The sequence below is a fragment of the Pteropus medius genome, unplaced genomic scaffold, assembly GCF_902729225.1.
Source record: "Pteropus medius unplaced genomic scaffold, Ma_sr-lr_union100, whole genome shotgun sequence".
Lineage (NCBI taxonomy): Eukaryota > Metazoa > Chordata > Mammalia > Chiroptera > Pteropodidae > Pteropus > Pteropus medius.
The window spans coordinates 12,560,874-12,588,189 of NW_024350926.1; the positions used below are offsets into that span (position 1 = coordinate 12,560,874).

Genomic DNA, 27,316 nt, shown 5'->3' on the forward strand with positions numbered 1-27,316 from the left:
GTGCGTAAACATTACCATCTCAGTTCTAAGCTTTCGTTACACATGGTATATACCTTTTTAAGATATTCCATTCCTAGTGCTCCTTTGACGACTCCCACTGCCCGTCATCATTTCCCATTAGGACGAGTGTGGAACCAGTAATTTAATCTGGCCTCCGTCTGGTTTTGGCACAGGCGGCAGTCTTCAGGGAAGGCTAAGCCCGAAACTTGACCTCTTAAAGTAAACCGGAGATGCTTTGCAATAAATCTGGTGTATTTTATCGTTTAGCAACTGTGCATACCAAAGTACCTTTGTAACTCTAAACAGATGCAAATGGTAGTAGGTAGGAATATTGGATAATTAGGGGATGGAAATATTTCATAAGGACCATCTAGCAAAATAGTTATTTGAAATTTGTTGTGAATATATTAATTCTCGTATCGTCTTAATGTTAATAAAATTATTAGTATAGAAAGAAAACAGAGTGATCGGTTCTATGTAGATTTCATATAGTTCTATACATTCGGAGACTCGATTCACAAAAATTAACCGCAGATTACTGTTATTTTAGTGAAACAGAAATCTAAATACGATTTATATATAATTCCCTGAAAAATCATATACACATGTATATATACAAACATATGTGTGTTTGTATAAACACACATACAAACATATGTGTGTTTGTATAATATATACATATATATTATATATACACTATCATTATTTACTAGTACTTGTATAATTAGCTTGGCACCTGAGAATAACAATAAATTTTCAAATTCAAATCGCAAATGAAAATTTTGAGTCAAGCATAAAATACGCCGCGTTAATATTGCCTTAATCCGAGCGAATATTTACTGTGCTGTATATTTGGCTCTTTTGTTAATAGCTGTTTCCCAGTATTTAATAATTCGGCAAATTCAGAAGAAGAAATTAATGGTATAGCTTGGACAATTTTTGTTTCTTATTTCAGAATTTTTCATATGACTAAATTCTGCGGACGAGGAAAACCACATCAGGAAAAAATATATTAACATGATAATTCGCCAGTAAAAACTGATAAGTGTTTCAAATGGATTGCTCTTTTAAAATTCAGATGACCATTCGATGCTTCTATCCCTTTTCAAATCACCTTGAGCTAAAACTCCCCACCAAGTAGTTTCACATCAAGGAAGTATAAGATAAAGAAGTCGTGACGTTGCTAATAAATATTTTACAGAAGACACGCACACCTGCGAGCTTTAGTGGAAAAATCAATGCCCTCTGAAAGAAAAGATCGTTTAAATCGATTTCCTTTAATAATTAATTTACGTTCTAACGTTTAACAGGAGAAACCTTAGCGAGCGTGGATGCCTTTGGGGGCCCCGCCAGGGCACTCTGACAACGGAAGCGGAGACATCCAACGGGAAATTAAAGACGGTTCGGTTAGATTTAGGACACGGCTGTTGAGAGCTTATCCCCGACACTAAGGAAGTGATATTGTGTGGGTTTTTTTTCCCCCAAAACAACACATGATTGAAATATGGAGAGAAAGCATCCGCCAGAGAAACAGAGGGAGCATCTGGCAAAGGGTCGTTACATGACCCCGTCCACCGCGGATCTTGAGCAAGTACACATCTTGCTCTCAGGTTTTAAGGAGGATGGGGGTAGGCTGCACGGAGGGCACTGAGCTGGCCGAGAAGGGTGGGGGTCTGGGAAGGGGGTGGGAGGGACCCCGCATCCAGGAGACAGAGTGCAGGCAGAGAGCAGAGGCTGTGTTGTCGGGTGGCTGGGCAGACTGTGCCACTGTAGCCTTGGAGAGGACCTCGTACCTCTGCATGCCCCCACTTTCGATCTGGAAAATGGAAGTGATAACCTGTAGATCCAGGAGGTGGTCGTGGCCTACTTGTTTTCCATCCGTTTCACAGTTGACTATGAACTACGTCTGTAGAAATGCCACCACCAAGAGAAAGTTAGTTCTGACATAGCTTGAGTTTATAGTAAGAAAACCTACGTTTGAACCTGAACTCCACCTGTTCAGGTTACCACATCACGCACAGCCGTCACGTGAAGTCGTTATAGGGCTTCGAGAACGTCGTGTAAATTGTCAGGTTCTCGGGCTTCTTACCGGTGAAATAGTGCGTGTAAAAGCAATGGAGGAATTAAGGTCTGTGAAAATTGTCTTTATTCTTTTATTTTTGATATTAAATAACTTAGCAAAGGTTGGAGGAAATAAATAAATAAATTAGTGTGAATTACTGTTAAAGTCCACACGATCACAAACATTTAAAATTGTTCCAAACAGCTCACGGGCAGCTCGGCATTGAGGGATGGTGTGTAATTATTTCAACCACGATTTCTAAGGCTTGGCACAAAGACTTGACGTTTTTGATCGGATGGCTCTTCCGTGTGGCGTTGGGGGCTAACCTGTTCATCGGAGGACACCTGGCAGGCCCAGTGCCCACTGAACGCCAGGAACGCCATCCTCTCCGGTTGTGACGATCGGACCCGCCTCCAGACCCTGCAGAATGTCCCCTGCAGGGCAGTGCGGCCCTCTGCTAAGAATCGTGGATGGAGACGTTAGCCGAAGATTCTTTGTCCCTGAATAGACTTGTCCCCCAGGTGATTACAATAAGTCGAAGTACTTTTCGCCACACAAATCAGAGAGACTCACGTTTTTCGGTACAGGCGGGAGGTGTCGTCCCGTGCACTGATTTTCTGTTTGGATTACATCTCGTGTCGCAGCAAAGGGCCCAGACGTGACGGCTGTATCAGAATACGGCATCGTGTATCGCCAAATCAGCGAACTACGCAGAGAGAGCAGGTCTGAAATAATTTAATGCGGCTTCTTTTTTTTTTCCTAACCAAAATACTATGGTGACAGTTCAGGAAAAATATTTAAGATCATCCGTGTGATATAACCTGACTCCTGTTTCTCTAGTGTCTAAAAATAAGCTGAAGTAATTTATCCTAGAGATTTTTTTAGGTTTTCTTCCATTTACCATTTTGCTGATCTTGAAAAATAATTCTAAATTCAAGCTCTATAACCACGCATAGAAAACTAAATTATTATGGGCAACTGGACAGCCATAGATTTTTATTATGACAATATTTTTTCTGTCATCTATAATTTTTTACAGTTTTTTCGTGGTGGAATTTATGTATAAGAAAGGAGTACAAGACATGTTTCCCTTTGAAATAGTATCCTGGTGTCTACAACACCGTGGTGTGTGTATACTCAACCACCAGGGTACATTCATCCTATTTATTAACTTAAAATGCCGTCTCTAACTGGTTACTTCCAAATTTATTTTCTACCTTTGGTCTTTACCACGAACCCCAGACTCACCCACCCACTGCTTGCTGCCCGGACGCGGACGGGTCTGGGCACCAGCCCAGTGTAAAACGACACCTCCCCGCGTCGGCCTGAGCGCCCGCCCGGAGTCTCCCTGGTCTCCAGGTCCCTGCCACCCGACCTTTAAAACACACGCGGCACCCACCGACGTGTCACCGCCCACTGCTGCCGCCTCGGTCCAGCCCAGCCCACCATCGCCCCTCCCCGAGTCACTCACCTGCCTTTTTAATGTTCAAACCTGCTCCTGCTCCCTACACAGTCAGCGTGACGCTCTGCGGATGTCACAGCAGCCCCCGCGTCACCCAGAGGAAAGCCAGCACTTACCCGGCCAAGGAACCTCTGCAGCCTTCTCCACGCGCCCCCTCCCCTCTCCTCCACCCTCCCCGACGCCCCGCCTCACTCGCTCACCTGCTGCCGCCACGCCGGCCTCCTTGCGGACCCTAAGCTCACGCCTGTCTCAGGCCTTTGCCCTCGTCATCCCTCAGCCTCATATTGTCCCCCACGCCCCTCCCCCAAGACGGTCCCATCTCGTGCTTCCTCCCCGTACTGAGACTTTTGCTCAGATGTCACCAAACCAGTGAAACTTTCCCTGGCCACTCCCTATAAAATGACAGGTCAACTCACCAGCCAGGGCGTCCCTAACATCTCGTCTGTGTTACTTTTCCCCATCTGTGCTGTGTGTGCAAGTGTGTGTGCATGTGTGTGTTTTCAGTGTGCTTTGAAATGGTGTAGTCTGTCGTTTAAAATAATGTAATCATCAAATGATACGTCTTGTTACACGACTGTTAACTCAGTGTTCATTTCATTGTGTTAAATATATACTTATAAATACGGTAGCTGCAAACCTTAATTAATATATATATGGCATATATGTCTTGATTGTCTTCCTCTACCCCTAGGTGGGCGTTCCATGATTCAGGGGCTGTGTCTCTCTGGTTGACGGTGTCCCCAGATTCTGAGAAGGAGCCTGGCAGTGGTAGTCCCCACAAATATTGTTGAGTAAACATGTTAGACACTGAGTTCAGAGTGAGGGCAGCTCCTGCTCTTGTGAAGGAGAGACATTTAAAGAAATGGTCATTCGAAGTGTCATTGGAGAGAAGGATGGGTCTGGGCAGATGGACCAGGGGTCGGAGGCGACAGTGCAAGCAGCGTCTGAGCTGAGTATTGAGGGATTAAAGGGCGTTTAGGGCGGGGGTGGGGAGCGTGTCAGGCAGGCCAGCCCGACAGCAGAAGCAGAGGTTTGGATGCCTGGAGGGACCGCTGCGGTTGTGACCGGAGCCTCGGGTCGTTGGGACACAGCAGAAGAGGCGGCGGGGGAGGGCACCGGGAGCCAACCGGGAGGCGAAGCAGTAATCGCACCTGTAATTCTAAATGGCGAAACGCACAGTCTTCAGTAATGAGGTAGAATCTCCCACGACCCCGGCTCGTCTGCCTCACAGGACTGTTACATAACTACTGTATAACAGCAAGTTGATTGAAAATATTCAGTATTATTCTTAGTAAAAAATATATATATGTTTTTTTCCTGCCTCTCGCTATCTGAAACGCTATGCGAAATAACAGCATTGTACTCCATGGTGTCTCCAAGGACGAGGGGTAGAGAGCTTGAAGAATTGGGGTGAAATCGGGAAGAAATGCAGAAGGGTGGTTGCCAAAGGCATGCGTTCTTTCTTTCCCTTTCATCATAGGGCTCTGGTAAAGGGAAGGCGCATTTCCGTGCTAGTGTTTTCACGCTTCTGTCTGCTTATCTATCTCTGCGTCACGGTCACCTCCAGTTTAGAGCCTTTCAGCAGATGTGCCCGTCTGGCTGAAATCAGCAGGCAGCGACCACACCTGCAAGTTCTGGCGTTCGCTAGTGGCTCACTGTGTTTAAGACTCTGAGCTAAGCTTTATCACCAACGCAGAGAGAGGAAGAGACAAAAGGAGAGAGAGAAGGAAGGGTCGGGAGGGAGGGAGGGAGGAAGGAAGGAAGGAAGGAAGGAAGGAAGGAAGGAAGGAAGGAAGGCAGACAAAAGAAGGCACTGATACCCCTCTCCATTCGGAGAGTTTGCTCTACCTGATGGGTAAATCCATTAATATGTCTTGCTTCAGACAACTATCAAAAATTCCTTCATTTCAAAATGTTATATTGTCAGAGATCAGAACAATTTCTACCCAGGAATCCGAACACTTTCTCATGGACCTGGTGTACGATAAGAAGATAGAAAGTTTCCATTAGGGCCTAATCTGAGTCAGGGTCTCTCCTGAAACCTGTGACCATCGCTTTTAATTAGGGGAGGACAGACCCCAGAGCCCGGATGCCTCGTCAGTCAGTGAGAGGAGAGGGAGCTTCTTCGAACACGGGAATCGTTCAAAAGCGTAGCCCCAGAATTCCTCAGTGCCCATCAGACCCCCACTCGCAAGGAGCTTACGACTTACTATGGAGAGTAGACACGAAAGGTGAAATCGCCAAGCCGTGTGTGACCGGCAGGGACTGGGAGGTGACGTTAGGTAGATGGCAGGGGAGACGTGGCTCCTGCAGTGAGTGGAAGAAGCATTCGTAGACGAGACAGGACTTAAGATGAGCCCTGAGAGACGTGTGGGGTTTGATGGACACATTCGGGAGAGACAGTGCGTCTTCGCTGGGATAGGCGTGTCGACAATGATCGCCGTGGCAATGGCAGCGTCGTCTGCTTTTGGCATTTATTGGCCTGACGGTGCCGTGGGCTGGTGCTGAGGGCTTCACGTGATTACCTCAGCCGCTCCTCGCGACGGGCCTCGGAGCTGGCGGATGGCAGTCACAGAGGTGACGCAGGTGGCTCCCGAGGGACACAGAGGTGAACCGCGGTCCGACAGCATCCACACACTCTTCGACTAGCAGTGACTGTTCCATTCAAGTGAAGAGTGAGCTTTGAAAAGAAACAGAATGACACATCCCTGGAGCCGGCTGCAGGGCGGACGCCGAAGGCCAGCTCTGGAGCTGGTCTGTGCGTGCGTCGTGATTCCCGGCCCTTTTCCCATAGAAACGGGGACATCCTGGAAGTTGCGGAGGGGAAGGCATATGGCTTATACACATCGCTTGGAGGGTGCCATCCAGCAGCCCAGTGGGAAATGCCATGAAAAGGGACGGGGACGCTTTGGACCTAAGGCCCGTCTTAATTCTGAACTAACTTTCCTGTTTGGGGAAAATATCAGAAATCAAAGCTGCAGAGATTTTAAAAGTTCCACGTTTAGAAGTCTGTCGTCAAAGACATATCTGTTTTAATAGACTACGTAAAAACAGAGAATTAACATAACCCGCCAAGCAGTGGAGAAATTCGTTACAGAGGCCAGAAAAAAAGAAGTAGAAAAAAGGTAGAGACGAGTAGAGAGAAGCCCCTCGGACACAGCGGTGGCTCGGCCCGCAGAAGCCAGGCACAGGGGACAGACCCGTCCCCACCTGCTCGAGCTTGCCGCTGCTGTCCCAAGACAGGGTGGCTGCCCACCCAGGGCCGCGGCCTGGTGGCCGTGTCCTGTGGGGCCGGGACAGAGGGACAGGACCCGCCCGTTACATCCTTGTGTGGCGCGATCAGACCCCCATTGTGTAGTGACCTGCTCTGATCTCGGGCACCCCTGCAGCCCCCGAGGGATCTAGACGTCCAGGAACACGCCACGGGGCCCGCGCCCGCTCCACCTGGCCAGCCCGATCCCTCGCTGACGTATGTGCAGTTCCCAAAAATGAGGCGCCGGCAGTTTGTTTGTTTATGTTTTTTTAAGGGAGATAAATACATTAAAATTAACGAACTGCCTCCTGCGCTGAGAAGGCTCCGCTCGCTAAGCCATCTGCCCTGTCACTTCCCAGCCACGGCCCCATTTCTCCTGCCCCGAAAGCCAAGGCTACTCGATAAAATAGTTCCCATTAAGCTTGACAGGTTGAAGTACACTCCACGACGTGCTTTCATCACCAGGAAGGAAAATCGTTCCTCAAAGCAGAGTCCGTCTGCCGTGGCGACAGACGATGTTTTCCGAATTTCGCTGCCGTGCAGGGGTGGCGCTTCTGCGTCTGGAGTCGTCCGTGCGGGCGGCGACTCTCCCTGCCTTTACCTCGGCCCTGCTTTCCACGTGGTCCACCGGACTAGGAAAGCCCCACGGGCCACCTGACCCTTCCAGGTCTTGCTTTGCCAACCACTTGGCATCACGAGTAAAAAAATGTGTTTCTTATGAAAAATTTATGACTTTATAATGGAAAATGTTTTCTCATTTTTATACTGGAAAAAAACAATCTGTTCTTCCTTTGAGCAATTAGTCCGTACGGATGCATCATTTATCATATGTATTATATCATGTATCTTAGCTGACAAATAGCTCTATTTCAAGCCAACATGGTTTGCGTTTTCTTATTATTATTTGTTTATAATAGATTTCTTGGAAACGGAAGAATCAAGCTAGACACTCAGGTTCTTCTGAAATTCCTGGGGAAGGTCCAAGCTGAGATTATCATAAATTTGAACAGGAAAGTGAGAGAGAGGAGTAATTGCTGATATCGAGATGTGTGCCCCAGGCCTCACACAGACACCCCCAAACCCCCGTGAGGCAAGCCCGCGGCGGGGAGCGGCCGTTCCGTGGTGACAGCTTTAAAACCTTCCGGCTTCGTCATCATGGGTTCGTGCCAACGGCCCATCCAAACGGGAAGATAAGGAGAGCGTGGAGAAGTTTTCATAAATGTGTCTCATTTACAGGCGTGCTTCGTAAATGTGAGACTGTCGTTTTAAGCCCTTTTCTTTATAATTATCATAGCTGTTAGGAGGATGCCGGTTCTCGTTTTGAACGGACTCGCGTGACGACGTGAAAAGTTGTCAGTCTTTTGTCAGCCCCATTTGTTTTTTTATTTTTAAAACCATACTGAACAGTGGAAACCTGGGGCCCGAGCCATTGCTGTGGAAAATCTCAGCCCCAGAGCTTAGAGAGGCACAGGCCACGCAGAGCCCGAGCGCTCCCTGTGCTGGAGAAAGTCCTCCAGCGTCTAAGACTGTTCCTTAGACGGTGCATGGTATTTCCCAGCCCCAATCAATCACCGAAGAACGGATTGAAAACATCGCCGACTCGAAAGGCGCATCACGGTGTAGCCTGAGAGCCACATCACGCGCCCGCCGGGCCGGGACCCCCTGCTCTGCGGGTCCGCCCTCCCGTGTGCCAGAGCTGCGTCCGGTGTCATTTGCTCATTTATAAGATACTTCGAGGTCCCTGTCCCTTTGCGAACTCTCCAGTGAGCAGAGGTGGTGCCAACCGCTCACAGCTCAGACAGACACGGTTTGTAGTTGGCCAAGTCACCCGGGTCCCAGGGTCGCCGGAAGCCCCGAGGGCCTGACGAGGCTGGACGTCCCGTAGGGAGTGACGCCGTCTCGAGAAAACGCGGGCTGTCTGTGAGGTCGCTCTAAGTGAGTCGCGTGCCTTTGACTTCCTGTCCCTCTCTGTCCCTTTTCCCCTCTCCAGTGAAATCAGACGAGTTACAGACGATCAAGAAAGAGCTAACCCAGATCAAAACCAAAATTGACTCCTTGCTAGGGCGCCTGGAGAAGATCGAGAAGCAGCAGAAGGCGGAGGCAGGTAAGTGAAGCGGACGAGGCCGCAGGCGTGGCGGAGGCAGGCGGGCCGGGGTTTGGCGGACTGTGACGGTGCGTCGTGCGGATCCACGAGTGACGTCTGTGAGCCCGTGGCCACAGCGATGGAATTAGGGACCATGGAGCAATTTGTGTAAAACTCGTATTTGGACAAAAGGAAAACAAATGCTAATGATCAGGAATACCTAGGTAGTAACTGAAAGTCTATACCTCAGTATCGAGTAGCTTTTAAGGAAATAAATCAATGGGATAACGCCATCGGGCTAAAATAATATTCGTATTCCATTAAATGAGCTGATTTTGAAACCGCGATCACAAAGCCCAACTCGTGCATCGCTTCGGGACCCAGTTTCAGAGTCTCACCGTGGGCGGCGTCCCCGGCCGTCCCCAGCCACCCCTGGCCACCCCCGGCCAGGGCGCTGATTACATTCTTTTCCATGTAGCGTCTCTGTTTTCTGAATGATCAGCCCTGAGCTTGGGTCCATTCCAATGTGATTCTAATGCCCTTTTATGGTGGCTATGAATGTTTTTTTCAAATCATAGAATGTGAGAACTGGGTGAACTTAGGGATGCACTAGCGTCCAGTTAGACAGCTGTGTCTGCCGGCCTCCGGTGCCCCCGGAGCCCCTTGGGGATGAGGTGAGCCTGGAGGGGCCCAGGTCATGGACTAGCCGCCTCGTCCCCCGGCCCAGCCTCTGCTCCTGGCCGTGGAGTGCTACCTGCGTCCGTTTTATCCGTCAGGATTCAACGTAAGACTCTGCTGAAAGTTTCACTTTTACAAAAATAAATAACACAGTTTCGAAAGCCATTCATCGAACCCGACCTCCTCACTTCCCAGATGAGGACACGAAGTTTCAAGGGGGCAAACGGATTTTCCTTGGCCGCACAGGCAGGTAGCAATGGATGGACGAGGTGTCAGCCCGGGTCTTGGGGGCGAGCCTGGTGCCATCGACGGTCTCCATCTTAGTGCCACCAAGGCCTGGTCCCAGGACCCCTGACCTGAGGCTGCCTGGGCACGGACCGGCTGTGAGACACCCCCATGCTGCTGCGGGTGTCCCGGGGGAGGACGGGGGGAAGGCACATGGGACTCGGATGCGGGAAGCAGCTCCAGCGTCGCAGGTGAGGGGAGCGAACGCCGTTCAGATCTCTGTCCCCTCGCTGTTCTGGTTTATGAACGAGGACAGTGCTGGCTTCCTTGCGCTGGGGCAGGGGACGGCTAAGAGCCCGTGGAGCACGGCGACTGGCACGGAGCGAAGGCCCAGGACCCAGCGGTCGGGGCTGCTGGCCCGGCAGCGTTTCCTGCTGCTCGTCCCACCGCCCGCCTACCTGGCACCTGCAGATTCTCCCACAGGTGTTTTCAAGTTAGTAGGGGTGAGAAACGATAGAGGAAATAGAGCCATTTTTATTAAAAATTTCTATTTTAAACACATTTTCTGCCGAGAAAAGATACGCTGCCTACAGTTCTTACTGGAGCAATGCCAGCTTCAGAGAGTTTTTCCTGTGCTGTCTGTAGCACTAATCCAAAGTGACGCTGTGGCCGAAACATCCCGCGCCGCTGCCTGAATCAATATTTTCCTTGGAGGAAGTTCTGTGAACTTTCTTATTAGGTAAAACAACCCTGTGGCAAAGGGCTTTGATAACCCATGTGCACTTCAGTTTAAAGCACTGTGGAGAACTCGTTGGAATATCAATCACCTCCAGGAGAAAAATGGGGTGCTTATTCCATCGTATTCTACCTTCGGGCCTCTAGCGATGAATAAAACCTTCCGCAGTCTCTGCCTGGAAGATCGTCCACAAACGGAAGGCTGACACTCAAAGCTCATGTTTTCCTGTCATGAAAAGCTGTCACCTTGTTTTCTGTACGTGTTTAAACTTTCCCAGTCACGAGACGGTCGTTTTTCAGATGAGAGGCCTCGTCCCGATGCGTACGCCTCCCTCGCCTTCGCATCTTCAGGAGAGCGCGGAATTGTTTAATTCGTAATTTCATTCTCTTAGTTATTGTCCCCCGAACGGTATTCGTGCTGACGGAGATCAGACGATCACTTTCTATATTTGTTCTTTAGGAAAAGAAATCAGGGTCGTATGGAAAGAGTCAACGCTGCATTCTAGGAAGTGGAGAGAAATATAACAAAACCCTTAAAAACGCTCTGTCTCTCCTCGTCACGCTGCAGGGGGCGCTCGTGTCGACGCGCGCGTGGTCGTGGTCGCGGGCTAATCATTCGGCAGCTGCCGCTGAGCCCACCTGTTCCTCTGGGCTCCTCCCTCACGCCAGCCACCGGGTAACGAGGGCGTCCCGCAGAACCGCGGTGGCAGGAAGGAGACGGGGGGGTCACGAGCCAGAGCTGGGAGAAGCCTGCGTTCACCTCGCAGCATCCCCTTCCTTCCTGTGTGGTTGGGAGTGAATTTTCAAGCTATCGGGGGTACCTGTAATGAAGCGCAATTGCTTCACGTTGTAATTACTCCAATTGCTTCTAATGGGCATTTATGTGGCATCCCGTCTCTTCCCGTGAAGTTAGAAATGTCTCGAGGACAAGGTCACGTCTCCCCTTCCTCTCTAAGCCCGCCCCCCACCATGCACTGGGCACAACCTAGAGAATCTTTGACTTCTCTCGGTCTCAGCCCCTCCAGTGTAGACTGGGGGTTGGATTACGGCCGCGAGCGTATTCCCAGCGTGCAGATGATGGTCAGCACGAATCCCCGATGCTTCCATCCCTGTCTTCCACTGGCTAGTTCAAATAACGCAACGTTCGGGCGTAGGGACTGCAAGTTATCGAAAACGACGGGCCACACGTCACATCTGTTAAGCCCGTGAAATTGGGCCTCGTTCCTAGACGAAGAACTACATATAAATGGCCACGTGTGAACAGCACGATTCCTGTGCGGCTCACGCCACGATTATAAAGGGCCGAGAGGGTGACAGGAGGGAAAAGCTGCACTCCAGACTGGGCGTCACACAGCGGGCGCCACTGCTCCGTGGGCGGCCACGGACGGAAACGGGGGGGCAGCGGTCGAGACCCCGTGACACAGCCGCACCCTCGGCTTCCTGGCACCATGACAGCCCCGGTCAAGGAGGAGCAACAAACGCGTCACCTAGAAGTGTGAGGACAGAAATTTCGAAGGGTCGGCTGAGTGTATGGCTTGGGCGGCTTCTCATGACGAGGCCCCTGGAAACACGGAACTGCGAAAGTGAAGTGTTTTCAGCAGCTACATTTGGGGGCGAGAGGAGATGGCGTTGTCTCTAGCAGCTGCAGCACGACACTCACAGCTGTTTATGGAGAGATTTCCGTGGCCACCCTCAGATGCCTGTGAAAGGAAAACCACACGGGCCCGTGAACACCTACAAGGAAGACACACTGCAGCCGCGCTCGGCACCTCCAGGAGGCCTCGTCTGAGCGGTGACACACTGGGGACCTCAACAATTCAGGACACTTCATGTGCACAATTTTGAGGTCATTTTCTCCAAGAACCTACCCATATAACTGACATTTTAATCTACGTAACCTTCCCGATGCTAATTTATGTCGTGGTTAGCAACGCCAGCCGCAATAAGTTGCCTCTTTCTAAATGGCATTTGTTGGAATCACTGAGTTAAATTCATATTATATAAAGGTACTGTAATGTTGAATTTTTTTTTAAATACAGTTGATACTGGTATCAGAAACAATGGTTCCACAATACTGGCCTGGCTCCGAAGAATAATGTGACTGTTTTCATATCAACATTCCTTTCGACCATCTGCTAAGTACAATTCAGCTAGCAATTAGCTAGCAATTAAGCCAGCATGTCAAAAAAACTTAATCAGCAACTCAACCAATTTTCAGAGTTATATTAACGATAACAGCTATGCAACAGACCGAATTTAATAAAAATGCTTCGAACAGAAATCCCAATAGTTCTCATTTGTTTTCCGAATCGTAGGTGGCTTTTGAAATAGAAATGAGATGCACAGGAAAAGTATCAGACTTGAGAATGAAAGTTAAGATCACAGCCCCGCCCTGCACGGCCTTTCGGGGCCGGAGGTGTCCCCCCTACGCCAAGTCCCCACCTGTCACTGGCCGTCCGTTCTCATTCACAGCCGGGCTCAGCTCCTGCAGCTGCCCCTGACCAAGCAGACATGTTGGTTCCAAAACAGCTCAAGACACTGAGGCGGAAAACCGGAAGGAGTTTCAGCTCCTGCACCTGCTCGCTGAGCGCCCTCGGACGCCTACTGGACGGATGCGTGCCTCCGTTTCTCCACCTGTGAGATGATAAACGAGGCTGCCCTGCAGGATGCTTCGAGGCCCGAAGTTAGTGAATACGGCACGGTCGGCATCTTCTAAGTGCGCACTAGCCTGCAGCCATAATAAACCATTTTTTCTGTCAAAATCCATCATTTACATAATATTAGAGGCATCTTTTAGGGCTGGCTTTTTGGTTCCTAATACGCTCTTTTTAAAGGATCTAACACTAAGGCACTTTGCCCACAAAAGGAATCTATGATCACCCCTCACTCTGACTCAAGTCAACAGCAACCCCCAGACCTGCAGGGGTTCACAGGCAGCCCCCCTCCGTAAGCGCTTGGAGGCCCCACGCCTCATTCTTCTCCTGGGGGGCCTGTCGGGGACACTCGAACGACTTTCTCCTGGGAAACCCTCAGACCCCATGTTCAGCTTCGACCTGGCCGTGTAAGGGCTGCGTGCGGAACGTGCCAAGGAGCTGTCTCTCAGCTTCTCTGTGGGTTCGTAGTTTTGCGATCGCGATGCCAAATTCAACGATCACTCTGACCCCGTGAAAATAATCTGACACCAAGACGTTTATTTTCATGTGGTTCCACGACAATCCATGAATATATTCAGCAAATAGTTCATTTGCGTGTAAGGCTGAGCTAGCCACCGGGGAATCAAGGAGAAGTAAAAATGCTCCTGCCGGAAAGAAGCGTTAGCAGTGGAGGCACAAACGTTTGTGTGCACACACCTGTGCGTGCACGCACGCACACTCACGATGAAGGGCCAACGCGATCGCGGGAGAGGAATTGTGCAGATACAGGGACTCTGACAAAGTCAAGAAACCAGAAATACTACCCATTTCTAGTAGAAGTAAAATTAGATAATTGTTCATTAAAAAAAGCGACAAGTCACTCTGTCTCTATTTCAGCAAGATAATTAACTACTGGATCAAAACCGCTTGTTAAACAGCAAGCCGGCAGTTTAATAAACGTGCTACGCTTTCACGTGAGTTCGTTCATGGAGCCTATCGATCAGTGACGACAGCGCCCCCCACTGGAGACGGCAAAAATGCAGGATGAGCGCAGATTACTCACGCACAGGCCGGTCGCATTCCTGCTAAACTTTTATGAATCGATTACCGTTGTAATTAAACTTTTCTTCTCAACCTAGATATCTTCCACGCATTTAGCTTTCAAGTTAATGAATAGATGAATGAGCATAAGTGATAGGGTTTTTTCAATGAACTACGTTTTAACACCACTGCTTTTGAAACAGGCCAAGAGGAATTGCGTGCAAGTCGGTATATTAATGCAAAAACCAGAGAGTAACTTAAAACACTAGTCTGTCTAAACGGAAATTAAGGGGCTGTGTCAAAGCCAAAATTGTCTTTGGAATGTATGCTACTTGGTGACTAATAGTGACGAATTATTTTCACATGGACAATTTATCTGGACGAGTAATCAATATCGATTCAGCTCAAATACTGTTCTGAGCATCGCGGGGCCTCCACGGTGTAAGACACATTCACCTCCTCACCTGAGCACACAGCAACTCTGCAGCATTGTCTTGGTGTACATCTTTTAGAGAAGAAAATTACAGTTAAGAAAATTAGGAGTAGTAATTAGCAAAAGTATGGATCTGAAATCCCATATCGTCTCTAATACCTTGTGCTATGTTTTCTCTGTATAAGGCATTCAGTGAAGGGTACACAGCACATCAAAATATGTCTTGAAAGTTGACTTGTACTTTTCACTCCACAAAAGAGCGACATCTATATTATCCCCGAGGAGTGTGACGATGACCTTTAAATGTAACAGCTCAAGTTCCAAGAAAACCTTAACACTAACGAGAAAATAAGACAATGGGAGAAATAACTTTGAGACAGCGCCGGATCCGGGCTGTGGTTGATCAAAGCGGGACTGGCATTCGGCCAGGAAGATGGGCGGGGTCAGCTGGGACCCCGCCAGAACGATTGTCACTCAGGCCGAGTGGGGACCGCGCGTCTTTCAGGTCCGGTCCCGCACAGAGTCGCCAAAAACCTGCTATGCTGCTTCAGCCAGAGGCTTTTCTAGAGGGGGAAGAAAAGAAAAGTTACTTTCAACCTCAAAAAGTGACGGTTCTTAGAGAAGAAATATCTCCGAAGTCGTTAAAAAAGAAATGGATGTCAGGCCAAATGAGTTTCCAGTATAATATCAATTTTAAGCAAAAGTCCGTTTATAACAGAAGAATAAACACAATGACCTAAAACTGAGAAAGTTTGGCTTCAGGAGAAGTTGTAGGATTCGGGACAGTTTTTAATGTACAGTTGAAACAAGTGGGCGCATTAAAAGCACCGTCTCCCCCATGCAATCAAAACCTCACATATAACTTTTGACTCTCCCAAAACTTAACTGTCGTAGCCTACTGTCTTACTGATAATACAATCAATTAATACATATTTTGTATGTTGTGTATCTTACACAGCATTCTTATGGTAAAGCAAGCTAGAGAAACATTAGGAAAATCACAAGAAAGCCACATTTCCAGTAATGTAGGTATTTATTGAAAAGCACCCACACGTAAATGGCCCTGCGCAGTTCAAGCCTGTGTTTTTCAAGGGTCGACAATGAAGAATAATGATCGTCCAGTCCCGAGCGTCCACTCTTCTCCAGGTCTTGAGAGCCAGGGCGTTTCAGCGGGCGGCGTGGTGACCCAGAGTGGCTAGAGGTGAGGGGGTCAGGGGACAAGCACCAAAAACACTCGCAGGATAAAGGGTGGACGGTCGAATCCGGAGGAGCCACGTCCTGTGTGGCCTGGACTTTCCAGGGCCCGGTCCGGGGCCCGGTCCAGGGCACGCAGTCGGCCGCCGGCTCGAGGGCCTGGCATCGCAGAGGGCGGCGAGACGTGGAAGGGAGGAGAGGTGCAGAGAACCCCGCGATGCCGTCCGTCTGTCTGGCCGTCTTGTCCGTCTGTCTGTTATCGAAGCACGTCTGACGCCCGCCATCGTGTGACCTTGAGGTGCACGCGGTGTCAGTCGGATGCACTTACACGCCGTCGTGTGATCCCGTCGTAGCGCTGGACGGCTGTCACGTCGTCACACAGGGTCCCTTCTCTTTAGGCCGGAGCCGCTGAGTTGCAGCCTCCTGGCGGGTTTGACGACCGTGACACAGCATCTGTGTTCCACCGCCGTGCCTCGTGTCTCTGGGCCGTACGGGATGCTTCTTGCAAATTTGTACCTTAAACCCCATCTGCCTTGTCCCTCCACGCCCACCCCCAGCCCCTGGAAGCCACCGCGTCCCCTCCGCCTTTACGAGTCTGGCCTTTTAGGGTGCACACGTCAGCGAGGCCGCACTGGTCTTTCTCCGTCTGACGTCCCACTCGGCGCAATGCGCTCAAGGTCACTAACAGTCAGCTTCCGGGTGTCAGGGGTCCGTGTCGTTCGCCTACTTTGCCTTCCTTTTAATCCGGATTCCCGGGTCACCTCCTCTCAACTACATCTTTTTATTTTCCCCTTCAACTCCCCATTTCCCTGTTTAATTTAAATGGTAACATTCTAGATTTGGGAAAAAGACGCTGGTGAAGGTTCACGATAAGCACTGCCGGCCTGCGTGGGATTTCCGCGGCTCCGTTTGCCGGGCGCTTATTCGCCAGCCGCCTTGACGCCTGCCCCAGACCCCGGCGGCCCCACGGCGGTCGCCGTCACCGCGTGGAGGGGCAGCCCAGGCTCGCGACCTCCTGCGTCTCGGCGTGCACCGAGCACAGGGCGTGTGGAGGAGGAAGCTCAGCCACGAACCCCAGGCCGCCCCACGGCGTCGCAGCGCACCCCACCTGCCAGCAGGAGTCGCCCCGGAGCGCCGAGGGACCGTCCAGGCAGACGTGTGCCTTGAAGGCCACGCACCTGCTCTCCGCGTCCGCCTGGTTCCCTTAGACTTGAACTTGTCGATGACTTTTCTTCGCCCTCCTGCTCTGAGTGAACAAGTTCTGTGTTTTACCTGATTTTGCTCCTCTTGCTCCGTTTTTCTTTGTGTTTTTTTTTTTTTGCTACATTTTCTCTTCAAAGACAACATCCTTATGACAAAGGACTGTGCCTCGCCACAGAGATCAACCTGTCCGTGTAAATGCTCGTTCCCTTTGATACTGGTGTCATCCGGATGCCCTATGTGAGTTCCATTAAGAACTAAGTGTGCGTGCGCGTGCACGCACCAGCACAGTTGTGCCCGCGGCTCCCGCGACCCGGTCCGTCCCAGCAGAACGCGACGCGGCCCGACCTTCCTCGCGGCCCTGGCGGTGCTCGGTGCCCCTTCCGTAGCCTGTTTTGTCAGGGTTGATCCACGTGGCCGTGAGCGACCCCAGGTAGCAGCCGTTTGCTTTCTCCCCCCAGAAGCTCAGAAGAAGCAACCGGAAGACAGCGCAGAGCTGATCCGAGAGGGACACGCGACAGGGAACGCGGACCGCTCCACGGCGGAGCCCGCCCCGGGAGGCCCGGACGCGGACGGAGAAGAGACGACGGACGGGCCGGAGGAGGACTCGGACGAAGAAGCGGGTCACGAGCCGGTAGGAGCTAAGCCCGCGGCGCCCGCGCCCTCTGGGGACAGCGCGTCGGCAGCGCGTTCGTTCTAGAAGAGAGGTGACTCATTCGGGGCTGGCGTCCTGGGAGGCGCGTGCGTCAGGCGACGTCAGGGCGGGGCTTCGTGCGTTCGCGCTCGGTCCGTCTCTGTGACGCAAAGCGCGAGGGAGGAAGCGAGGGAAGAGGATGTCGGACGTGAGGTTAGGTCCGGTCGAAGTCCCGAAAGGTCGCTTTTCTGGAACGCCTCGTCACGCCAGGAGCTTGCGCTCGTGCGATTACACGTGGACCGTGCCTGGACGCAGTGCCCCGGGAACGAGCACCGGCTACCCGGCACCCCCTCGGGCTCAGCCCTGTCACTCACTGGGGAGAACCGCCCATCCTCAGTCGCATGGCCCGCGGTCCTCCCGATGCTGCTCACGGCGATGGCCCTTCGGCGTCCGGCCCGGTCCCCGTCTTCCGTGCCCGCGCTGCCGGACACCCAGTCGTTATGAGACTTCATTCTTTACGCGTTTTATTCTCCCAGGGTTGTGATCATCACCTGCTCATGTCCAGGTGTCCTCCCCGTGTGCCCGCACCCGGCGCCTGGTAAACGTAGGCTGAGGATGCCGTTCCTCGCAGTTTATCAACTGTGAAATTAAATACTCTATCTTAAGGGATCGATTAATGAAAGCAATGAGAGGGCGTGTGTGTGTGTGTGTGTGTGTGTCTGTGTCCGTGTCCGTGTGTGTGTGTCTGTGTGTGTCTGTGTGTGTCGAGAACTCTCAAGTATCCATGGGACAATGTTAAACCTGGTCTATCCAAGGTACTATCAGACCCCAGTTTGTTGTGGTTCCTACTGGTGCAGACCAGTTTTGTCGCGGTGGTTGTCATGGTAACCTCCCTATCAGCTGCTTCGCTTACGGAATTCGATATTCCATTCATAACAGTCCAGCTCTGTTTAAATCGCATGGCACCTTCGTTTAAAGTTTCCAACACGAGCCTTTAACGACCACCCTCATTTCTACAGAAGTCTGCATTCATTTGAAGGACTTACGCACCTGTTGTGAGAGTTGTTTTGGTTCGGGGAATCAGTTGAGCAGGGGCGAGAATGAATGAGGGACCCAGCGTCTTGGCTTCTCCTTGGGCAGGACTTTGCCTCGCCATCACAGGTGTCCCCGCCCCGTTCTAACCGGACTTGTGTTGCCGCCGAGGTCTCTGCAGCCTCCGGGTGGCCGACTCCAGCGGTTCCCTCTTTGAGCTTGTTTCACTTTGCTCCTCAGCAGGCGTGGTTGAGGGTTCAGGCGCCCTGCTCACTGTCCCCTGCCGCCACATGGGCTTTGTCCTCGTCGTGCACACTCCCCCAAGGCGACTACGTCAAGCGCCAGGGCTTTAAATGTGATACACAGTCCTCGATCTATATTTCTAGTCCTGATCGCTTCCTGGAATTCCAGACTTAAGGATTTAAATGCCTCCCCTCCCCCAGAGATCTCCAAGAAATGCCTGGGATGGAACGTGCCAGAAATCAGCCTGATTTTTCCAGCCATCGTGGTCCTGCCCATCTCCCTGTTCTGGTACCAGCACCGTCATCCACACGTCGTTAAAGTCACCAAGACCAGGGTTACCTGCGATTCTCCCCACTCCTCCCATTCATTCTCCCCCCAAATCACAGCCCAGAGCCTCGTCAGCCCCTGCGCCCCTCTCCCCACACGAGGACGGTCAACGTCTTCATAAGCTACCCATCGGGGAACACTGCCCCTCGCTTAAACCCCTGCGCTGCTCCCCGGCACGCTCGGAACCCAGATTCCAATGCGCGAGTGTAAACGGACGCTGTTGGGTGGAGGGCGCTGGCAGAGAGAGAGAGAGCGAAGGGGAGAGAGAATGAGGGAGAGAGAGAGCGAGAGGGAGAGAGAGAGCCTGGCGGAGAGCGAGGGAGGGAGGGAGGAAGGAAGTGGGCGGCGGTGACGCGCCTGGCCGGGGATCGCCAGGGTGGGCGAGGTGCGTCTGAGGCGCACAGGCCTGTGCAGAGCAGACGGCCGTAAACAGGTGCTGTGCGTGGCGGTCCTGGCGGGCATTTGCGTCCCTTATGAGTGTCCTCACCGTCCCGCCGTGTTGGCCCTGGTGCTCCCACACCCGCCCACGTGTGTGAACAAGGTCATAGTTACCTCATTGGGAAAAGCGCCCCCGGCTCCGGCCCTCGGCCCTCTGCACGCGGGGCCCCAGGCGGCCGCCAGCGCGGCTCTGCCACAGCCAAGCCAGGCCTCGTGGCTCCATCTTAAACGCTTCGGAGGCCGCCCGAGCGCTCAGAGTGGAAAGGTGTCCTCGCCACGGCCCCGCTCCCTCCCTGACCCACCCTGACGGCTGTCCACTCACCCAGCCCTGGCGACGCCGGCCTCCGGGCCTCGGGGCGCGCTGCACCCCGAACGTGCAGGACGTCACGAAGGGCTTCAATGCGTTGCTCAGTGCTTGACATCTGTCCCGTAAATTTCATGTAAGTAATATGGGAATTGCCTGGACATAGAGAATGAGGATGCAGTGCAACCCGCGGTCTGAGGCGGATTTTTCTGGAATGAGATAGAAGCAGGGTTTCCAGACTTCGCAAACAAAAATTCAGGATACCCAGTTACATCCGAACGGCAGATCAACAATGAATGATTTTCCAGTAAAATCATGTCCCAAATGTTACACAGGATATACTCGTAACAACAAAAGAAGTGTTATTTGTTATTTATCTGAAATTCCAGTACGACTTGGACTGCTGCAATCCGCCTGCCAACCCTCCACCGAAAAGGGTTCAAACACTGGCCTTGAACAAGTCGTTTAACTCCCCCAGGCTCCGTGATGTCGTCTGTGAACACGGAATGAAAACCCCCGCTCGCAGGCCTGGAAGGACCCGGCGAGATCGTCCTCGACACACAGCAGGGCGATCGCGGCCACGTCACCATCACCGCAGTCACCATCATCACCTCGTTCCCCGAGCGAAGCTTCGACAAGACGTAACATCCCCGGCAACGCGATCTGCACGTGGACCTCTGCCTTCGGAGTCTGCCGAGATCCAAATTCGTGAAGAAGTCCTTCTTCTTTGATAAGAAAGCCGCCGGGAAGCAAATGTAATATTCTGAGAAGAATCTACTCTGCTTTCATCTTGTTAAATTTTTCTCTGATTTTATGCTTGCTGGCTTACTGGATTCAGAAGAATTCCTTTTCAAGTCCCCTTCTTATGATTAAAAAAAAAAGAAAAGATAATGCTGACTGTAGCCTGTGGTGATAAATGGCTCTTATTTTCGTTTTTTCTATAGATTTGCTCTCTGGCTCATGTGATCTGGCTTTAAAGAATCTGAGCATGTAAGAAGCCGTACATGTCATATCTTCTATAGTCATCCAGCCACACATTCATTAAAACAGCCACCAAGAATCTCAATAAAGGAGTGGAAACTCAGTAAGGTGCCAGGTACCGTTAGTCGCTGAAGCTACAAAGGACGAGGCATCCTGGTTTCTGATTTTATAGAGCTTTCACTGGACGGGCGAGGACATGCCGCAGCCAGAACAGAAACAGGTATTGACGGAACAGTGTGATGAGTACGGTCACCACGTGAATCATAACAACGGTGCGGGAAGCAGAGTGACAGAGCTTATGAAGCTCAGTGGACTACTCAGAGGTTGCGACGTTGGCACCGGTTCCTATTCTCACAGAATGAAGAAGCGTGTGTGTAGGAAACAAAGGGTTAGGTGACGTGGCCCACAGGTAGTAGAGCGCGCGTGCCAGGAGACAGAACTCCGAGTCTGTGGAAAGTCGGTTGGTGACTTTGACTAAAGCATTGATTCTCACACGGTGGGCCCAGAACCAGCGGCATCAAATCATGCGGAAACTCGTTGGAAATGCAGATTCTCAGGAAAAAGAAGCAAACTCTCAGGTGTTCAGAAGCTCCTAGTGATCTCGGTTTACAGCAAGCCCTCCTACTGTTCCGACGCCTCCTGGCATTTGAGAGCTGCGGGGCCACGGCGACAGGGTGTTCGAGCCCCGATGTGCAAAGAATCGCCAAGGTGCATTCTCACGACCCCGAGGATGGGGGCCTGCTCCCAGACACTCAGGTCAGGGTCACTGGGGGTGCGGGCCAAGCCCAAGGCCAAAGGTGCTTCAGGTGCAGCCAGACTTGAGAGCCCCCGAGACAGAGCTCACGGTCCATGACGGAGAAGGCGATGGACACCTCGCCAAGAATCAAGCTCAGTCAGACTCACTCGAAATCGTTAGTCTTCAGGAAAACGCAAATGAAAACACCATAAGGTAACAGTGCACATCCCCCAGAACGGGCAAAATTGACTGACAGAAGCAAATGTCACTCAAACGTGGCCAGTGGGCCGATGCGATGCCACAACCATTTAGACGTGTCGGCAACTTCTTAGAAAACTGGACACAGTGAGCCAGCGGCTCAAGTCCTAAGCCTCCAGGAGACTATGTCTAGAAAGCACCGTACAGAATGTTTTAGGTTCTTGACTCAGGATCCCCAAACTAGAAACAACCATCCATCGGAAAATGCACGTACAAAGTGTGCGTACAGTCTGCGACAGACACTTCCCAGCAGCAAAGGGGAGCCAGCTACTGTTCCTGCAGTGGTGCGGACACGTCCTAGAAAGCTGCTGGGTGACAGAGGCCTCGTGCAGGAGAGCACGGCGCTGGGCAGCCGCATCGCCGTGACCGGGGGCTGGCCGGGGCCGGGGGCGGGGGCTGGATGTCACCGAAGCCGTTCTGTCGTCATCCCGGGGAGCACCCCCTTTATCTCACGGTCAGCGCTGACACCGCGCCCTCCAGGGTCCCCGGTGAGATAAGGGCAGTGCGAACCCCTACGACACTCACGTCCTCACCGCGACTGCTTTTTTGAAACGTCTGTCTCCCAAGAACCGTAGGATTTCCTCCCTCGCGTGCGGGATGGAAGACGGTGAGCAACCAACGGACGAGCCCAGACACGGACGGCAGCGTGACGGCCCCAGACGGGGCAGGGGAGGGTGAGGAGGGTAAAGGGACAATTACAGGGTGGGAAGGAGACCCGAGTTTGGGTGGCGAGCACACGGCATGTTACAGACCTGTACGCTCGAAACACAGGCGCCCATCTCTCCAGCTAGGCTCGGAGCCCCTTGACCGCCGGACGGTGTCTCGGCCTGCGACCCCTCGTGTCCAGCATGGTCGGCGCACGGGGCGGGCGAGGGGCGTGGACGGAGCGGGGCTGGGCGGCCGACTTGGGTCTCCGACACGCCGCATTCTGCCCGTGTGTCCCCGCGGCTCCTCCCACCCGGAACGCCCTTCCCCACCCATTATTTCGTCTGACTGGTCTCCACATACCTGTCCCCAAGGCCACCGTCACCTGCCATGAATCCGACCCTGAGCAAGGCCCCCGACCCGTCCTGGACACTCCCGGTTTGCTTCTCCCTTTGGGCCACACTCCGTACGTGCGTCGTCACACGTAGCTTGCTGCGCTGTGATTTCTCTGCTTTCTGGCCACCGACGTGCGAATTTCTCGGGGCTTATTTTATCAGGTATTTTTCCTTAGTGCGGTGCGTAGCACGTGTTAATGTTAATGAATATTTGTTAAAGAAACAGAGGAAAACCTCATCCTCAGGTTACCCCAAACTCTGCGGCCCCTCATCATTGCTAAGCGCATTTTACTGTGTACCGTAACCAGACAGTGTCCTAAATGCCACTTCCGTAGGCATGCCCCGGGTGATTTAGGGGCTTGTCATACAGCGCAGAGAAGCAAAGTTTCCCTGATAACTGTTCACCAGGTCATTCAGGCAGCAGGCTGCGTCCGAGGCACTGAGGAGGAAAATCAGAAGGAGGCTTAAAACCAACACGTCAAAGTCAACACGGCGTTGACTGTGCTGTGCTCCGTGGTTCTGCGTTATTACCTCCCACGAGTGATAAAATGCAAATCTGAAGTCACCTGAATTTAGTTAGCAAAGCTAGAACACTGAGTCATAAAACAAACCAGAAAATAAGCCTCTCTCCCGCTCCCCATCTGCAATTTTTAAGCCCAAGCAGTCCACGAAGAGCTGAAAATCACAAGTTCGTGAGAAAGTAAACGTCAGAGAATTCAGAACTGACACTAATGTGGCACGACGGAGGCTGTGGTCCCCACAGCAGCTCTGGGTGACCTGGTTGTAACGACACGTTCGGCGCTAAGGGCTTTTGAGTCGTTAAAAGTGTTGTCGTCGACATGTAATCTGCAAACTGCCTCCGATGGCGTTAAAAAGCAGAATAATAAACCCGGAGTATAGAGCCAAGCAAAATAAATATTTTCACAGCCCCAGAGTTTCTACACGGAGAGGAACAAAAGAGCAGAGAACAGAAAGGTGCCCAGGGCCTTCGAGAGTGAGAGGCAGGCCCAAAATAAGCCTTCAGTACGCAAAAGCAGGGGCAAGCGCTAGTTTTCTAGAAACGCTATAATGTGCCAGAGGAAAATAGAGCAATGGGAAGTATTAACGCAGCCACATTTCAGAAGGTGATGGCAGTTGTCGGAGAAACAAGTGATTCTGCCCAAGTTCACTCGACCTCCAAGAATAGCTCTAAGGAAGGCGGAGGGCGAACGGGCCTTCTACCTTTTGCAAACGGAGGAAAGCGTTTTCATTTCTTTTGCAAATTGCAGATGTGAGTTTAGCCATTCAGTTCAAAGAAGAGTTATTTGGCTTTTAGATTCAGATGGACAAGCCTTTTAATAGCTACAGGACCTCGGGCCGATCTCCAAGTCCCCGAGGTTCGTGTCCACATCTGCTGGAAAAAGCTTTCGCAGGTTATCGAGAGGATTAAATAAGATCACGTTCATGAAAATCTCCGCCGCGAGAATATGTGAATGGTAAATTTAATCTCTCCCCTCAAGTAACAAAATTTAGTGGAAATGCCTGTTGTAGGAAATTTTAATAACTTGGAAAGAAAAAATTTAAATGATTTGTTTACACTATTTATGCATGGCCCTAGCGGATTTCACCATTTTAAAATTCCGGCATATTTTATTGGCAACATCATCATATTTCATTAGCGACGTTACCTCGCAGCTCAGACACTCTCCTGAGACCGTCTCTGCTGAGCAGAAGCCCGGAGGTCCGTGGGCTGACACGGACCATCTGAAACCCCTGAGACGTGAGGTGGTTTCAGATCTGGAGAAACATATTTTCGTTTCTTTGGGAATGCGAAGAAGACATGAACTGGTCGTAGTCGTCCCATTTCGCAGCCAGATGTAAGAGGTTCCAGCGTTCCGTGTTTCGGGTTTTGGATCTCGCTGCGTCCCCACCGCCAGCCCTCCCCGTTGGAACCCTGGTCATCCCTGAGTCTAGCCCGCTCGCGGCCGGAATTGTCATCCCACGCACGTCGGGAGTTCTGTGGGGCAGAACCATCGCGTTCTGGCTGCCATTGTTCCCTTAAGGACAAGCACGGCATCCCTTAAGATGCTACATGCCATTATGAGTCACACGCGGTTCTGAAAATAAGCCCACCCACGTGGTCTGCTCAGGACGCTGGTTTTTGTGCAGATGAACAAAACCCAACCACGCTTCCCGTGTCTAGCCGAGCAACATGAAGTCCATAGAGTCTTCTAAGATTCTGAGAGGCAAACACATCTTTCTCCCCCTATAAATTATTCCCCAATCCCAAAGGGCAAAAACGACTGGGAAGAAGGTCTTAGGGACGTTAACAGTTTTATGCAATAAAAATAATAATCTATTTTTTCTTGGTCACGACCCCTTAGTTTGTGTCTAAAAAAATGGACTTCATAAAATTTTTCTGGCCATCTTGGTATATTTCCATTCATGCCATTTTCATTCGGTCATCTAGCAAATACTTATTAAATGATCGTTTGGCTCAGACACATTCTAAGCATCAGTGAAAGGCACTGAATGAGAAAGGAAGAGCCTCTCTTGAGGGTGGAAGCCTCCTTCATATCAGATGGAAGCTCACGCTCTAGCTTGGGACTTAATATTCTAAAACAGAGTCTTCGATCCAAACAAATTCCGTAAAACACAATAACTAGAGTATGAACTTCATCGTTACTTGATTGCTCATTGTGATACATCTTTTGTTGTTCCTTAAATTTGAACTTGCCAGTTAAAAGGTCTATTTGGAATTCACCGAAGAAAATGATATGATAGACATTTTAAAAAGAAGGCTTACAAAGGGTAGATAAGAATATAAATACAACATAAATTTTGTGAACCACCTCTGGTTAACCGGTGCTTTCTAAATTTCTAGATTTAAAGAAACTGGTATTAAAACAATATGTGATGTTAACAAATGCCGACATTTGCGCAGTATTTTTAAGAAGTAAAAACAATTTGAGCAAATACTGTAAAGCATAAGAGAACCAAAAGAAAGAATTTTATTTCTCCAAGAAAATAATTCTGAAATATGTGACCGCATGTCCTTATGAGTAAGCTTAGCAAAACTCATTTCATATTTTGGTAAATGTTTCCATTTTTCTGTCAGCCACTCATGAAGAAGGAAATAATTCACTTTTTGCCTAGTAGGTGCAGATTTGCTTCATTTGACTTTTAAAGGATCATTTTAACTAGAATTACCTCTAGTTTATGGGAAAACGTAAAGACTCTACAAATTGCATTGGTTAAACGGGCGTTTTAAAAAATGGCACTGTAACCATGGAAATATTATTTAGAGTCGTAAAATTTTAACCACACCTCGTCTAGAGTCTCCTGGTTTCTGACGCTGCCTTTGTGCACTGAGGCACATTGTATGCGTATTCCATTAGATTCTCGAGCTTTTCACTGTTCACTGTTTTTAAATGGACAATCATGGGTCAGTGAAAACTCCAGACACAGAGTTCCCACCGAGGTGAGTGTGTCCGCACACTTGCTTAGCCAGCAGAAAATCAAGGTCGTAGACCTTTGTGTCTTCACTGTATCCAAAGAGTACACATAGAAGTCGTTCCCTTCATCCTACTAAGTCACGTGGGATGCATAGCGATATATTCCTTGAATTTCCTCGCGCTAAGATCGCGTGAATGCTAAGTTTCTTTTTTGATTACCATCATCTTATTCTTCCAGATCTGCACGTTGGTCATACTTCCTAGTTTTCTATAACATCAAATCGATAAAAACACTGGAACCTTTAGTTATATGCTTTCTTTATTCTGTATCTAAAATGTTAAGCACAAGAAGTATTCTACATGGAAATATCAGGAGCTATTTCTTAAACGTATCAGACAATTCATTCATCTGAAGTGCGAAAGCATATTCTAATTACACAAGACAGTTTTACCGGGTAGAGTAATAAGCTTTTCAAGGAGGCTTAATTAATCACCAACACCGACTTCCAGAGGCTGTTCGTTTAATTTGGCAGCCTAAGCACTTTCTCTGCCAAACTACTAGTAATTTTTTCTTCAAGTTTTGTATTTTTTTAATGCTTCAAACATAGCTGAGCCATTACCAAGTGCGTCGTATGCATAGGACTTTGTTGATCTTTTTCTCCTATCTGCTTTTAAAAATACGGAGCATGATGAACTTTAAAAACTCTTTAGCATAAAAACGAATGAACAGATAAAAGACTGTGTTCATTTGATAGATCCCAGTGCAGGAAATCTGCCCGAGCAAGCCAAGAAAGTCATTATCAGCGAACGAACGTTACACCTGCTCTGGGTCCAATCATCTGTGACAGAGAAATGGGAGATGGTGCAAAAGCATCTCATTAAGTCAGACG

The 27,316-nt window shown here is 50.3% G+C and overlaps 1 protein-coding gene across 1 annotated transcript in view; it reads left to right on the forward strand.

The window, feature by feature from the left end:
- The window catches only part of RALYL (RALY RNA binding protein like), a 197,543-nt gene that overhangs the window by 161,014 nt on the left and 9,213 nt on the right, over positions 1 to 27,316 (forward strand). The window contains exon 6 of the mRNA XM_039841950.1: positions 8,768 to 8,881. Within this exon, the coding sequence (XP_039697884.1) occupies positions 8,768 to 8,881 (114 nt within the window). The remainder of the gene's footprint in view (positions 1 to 8,767; positions 8,882 to 27,316) is intronic.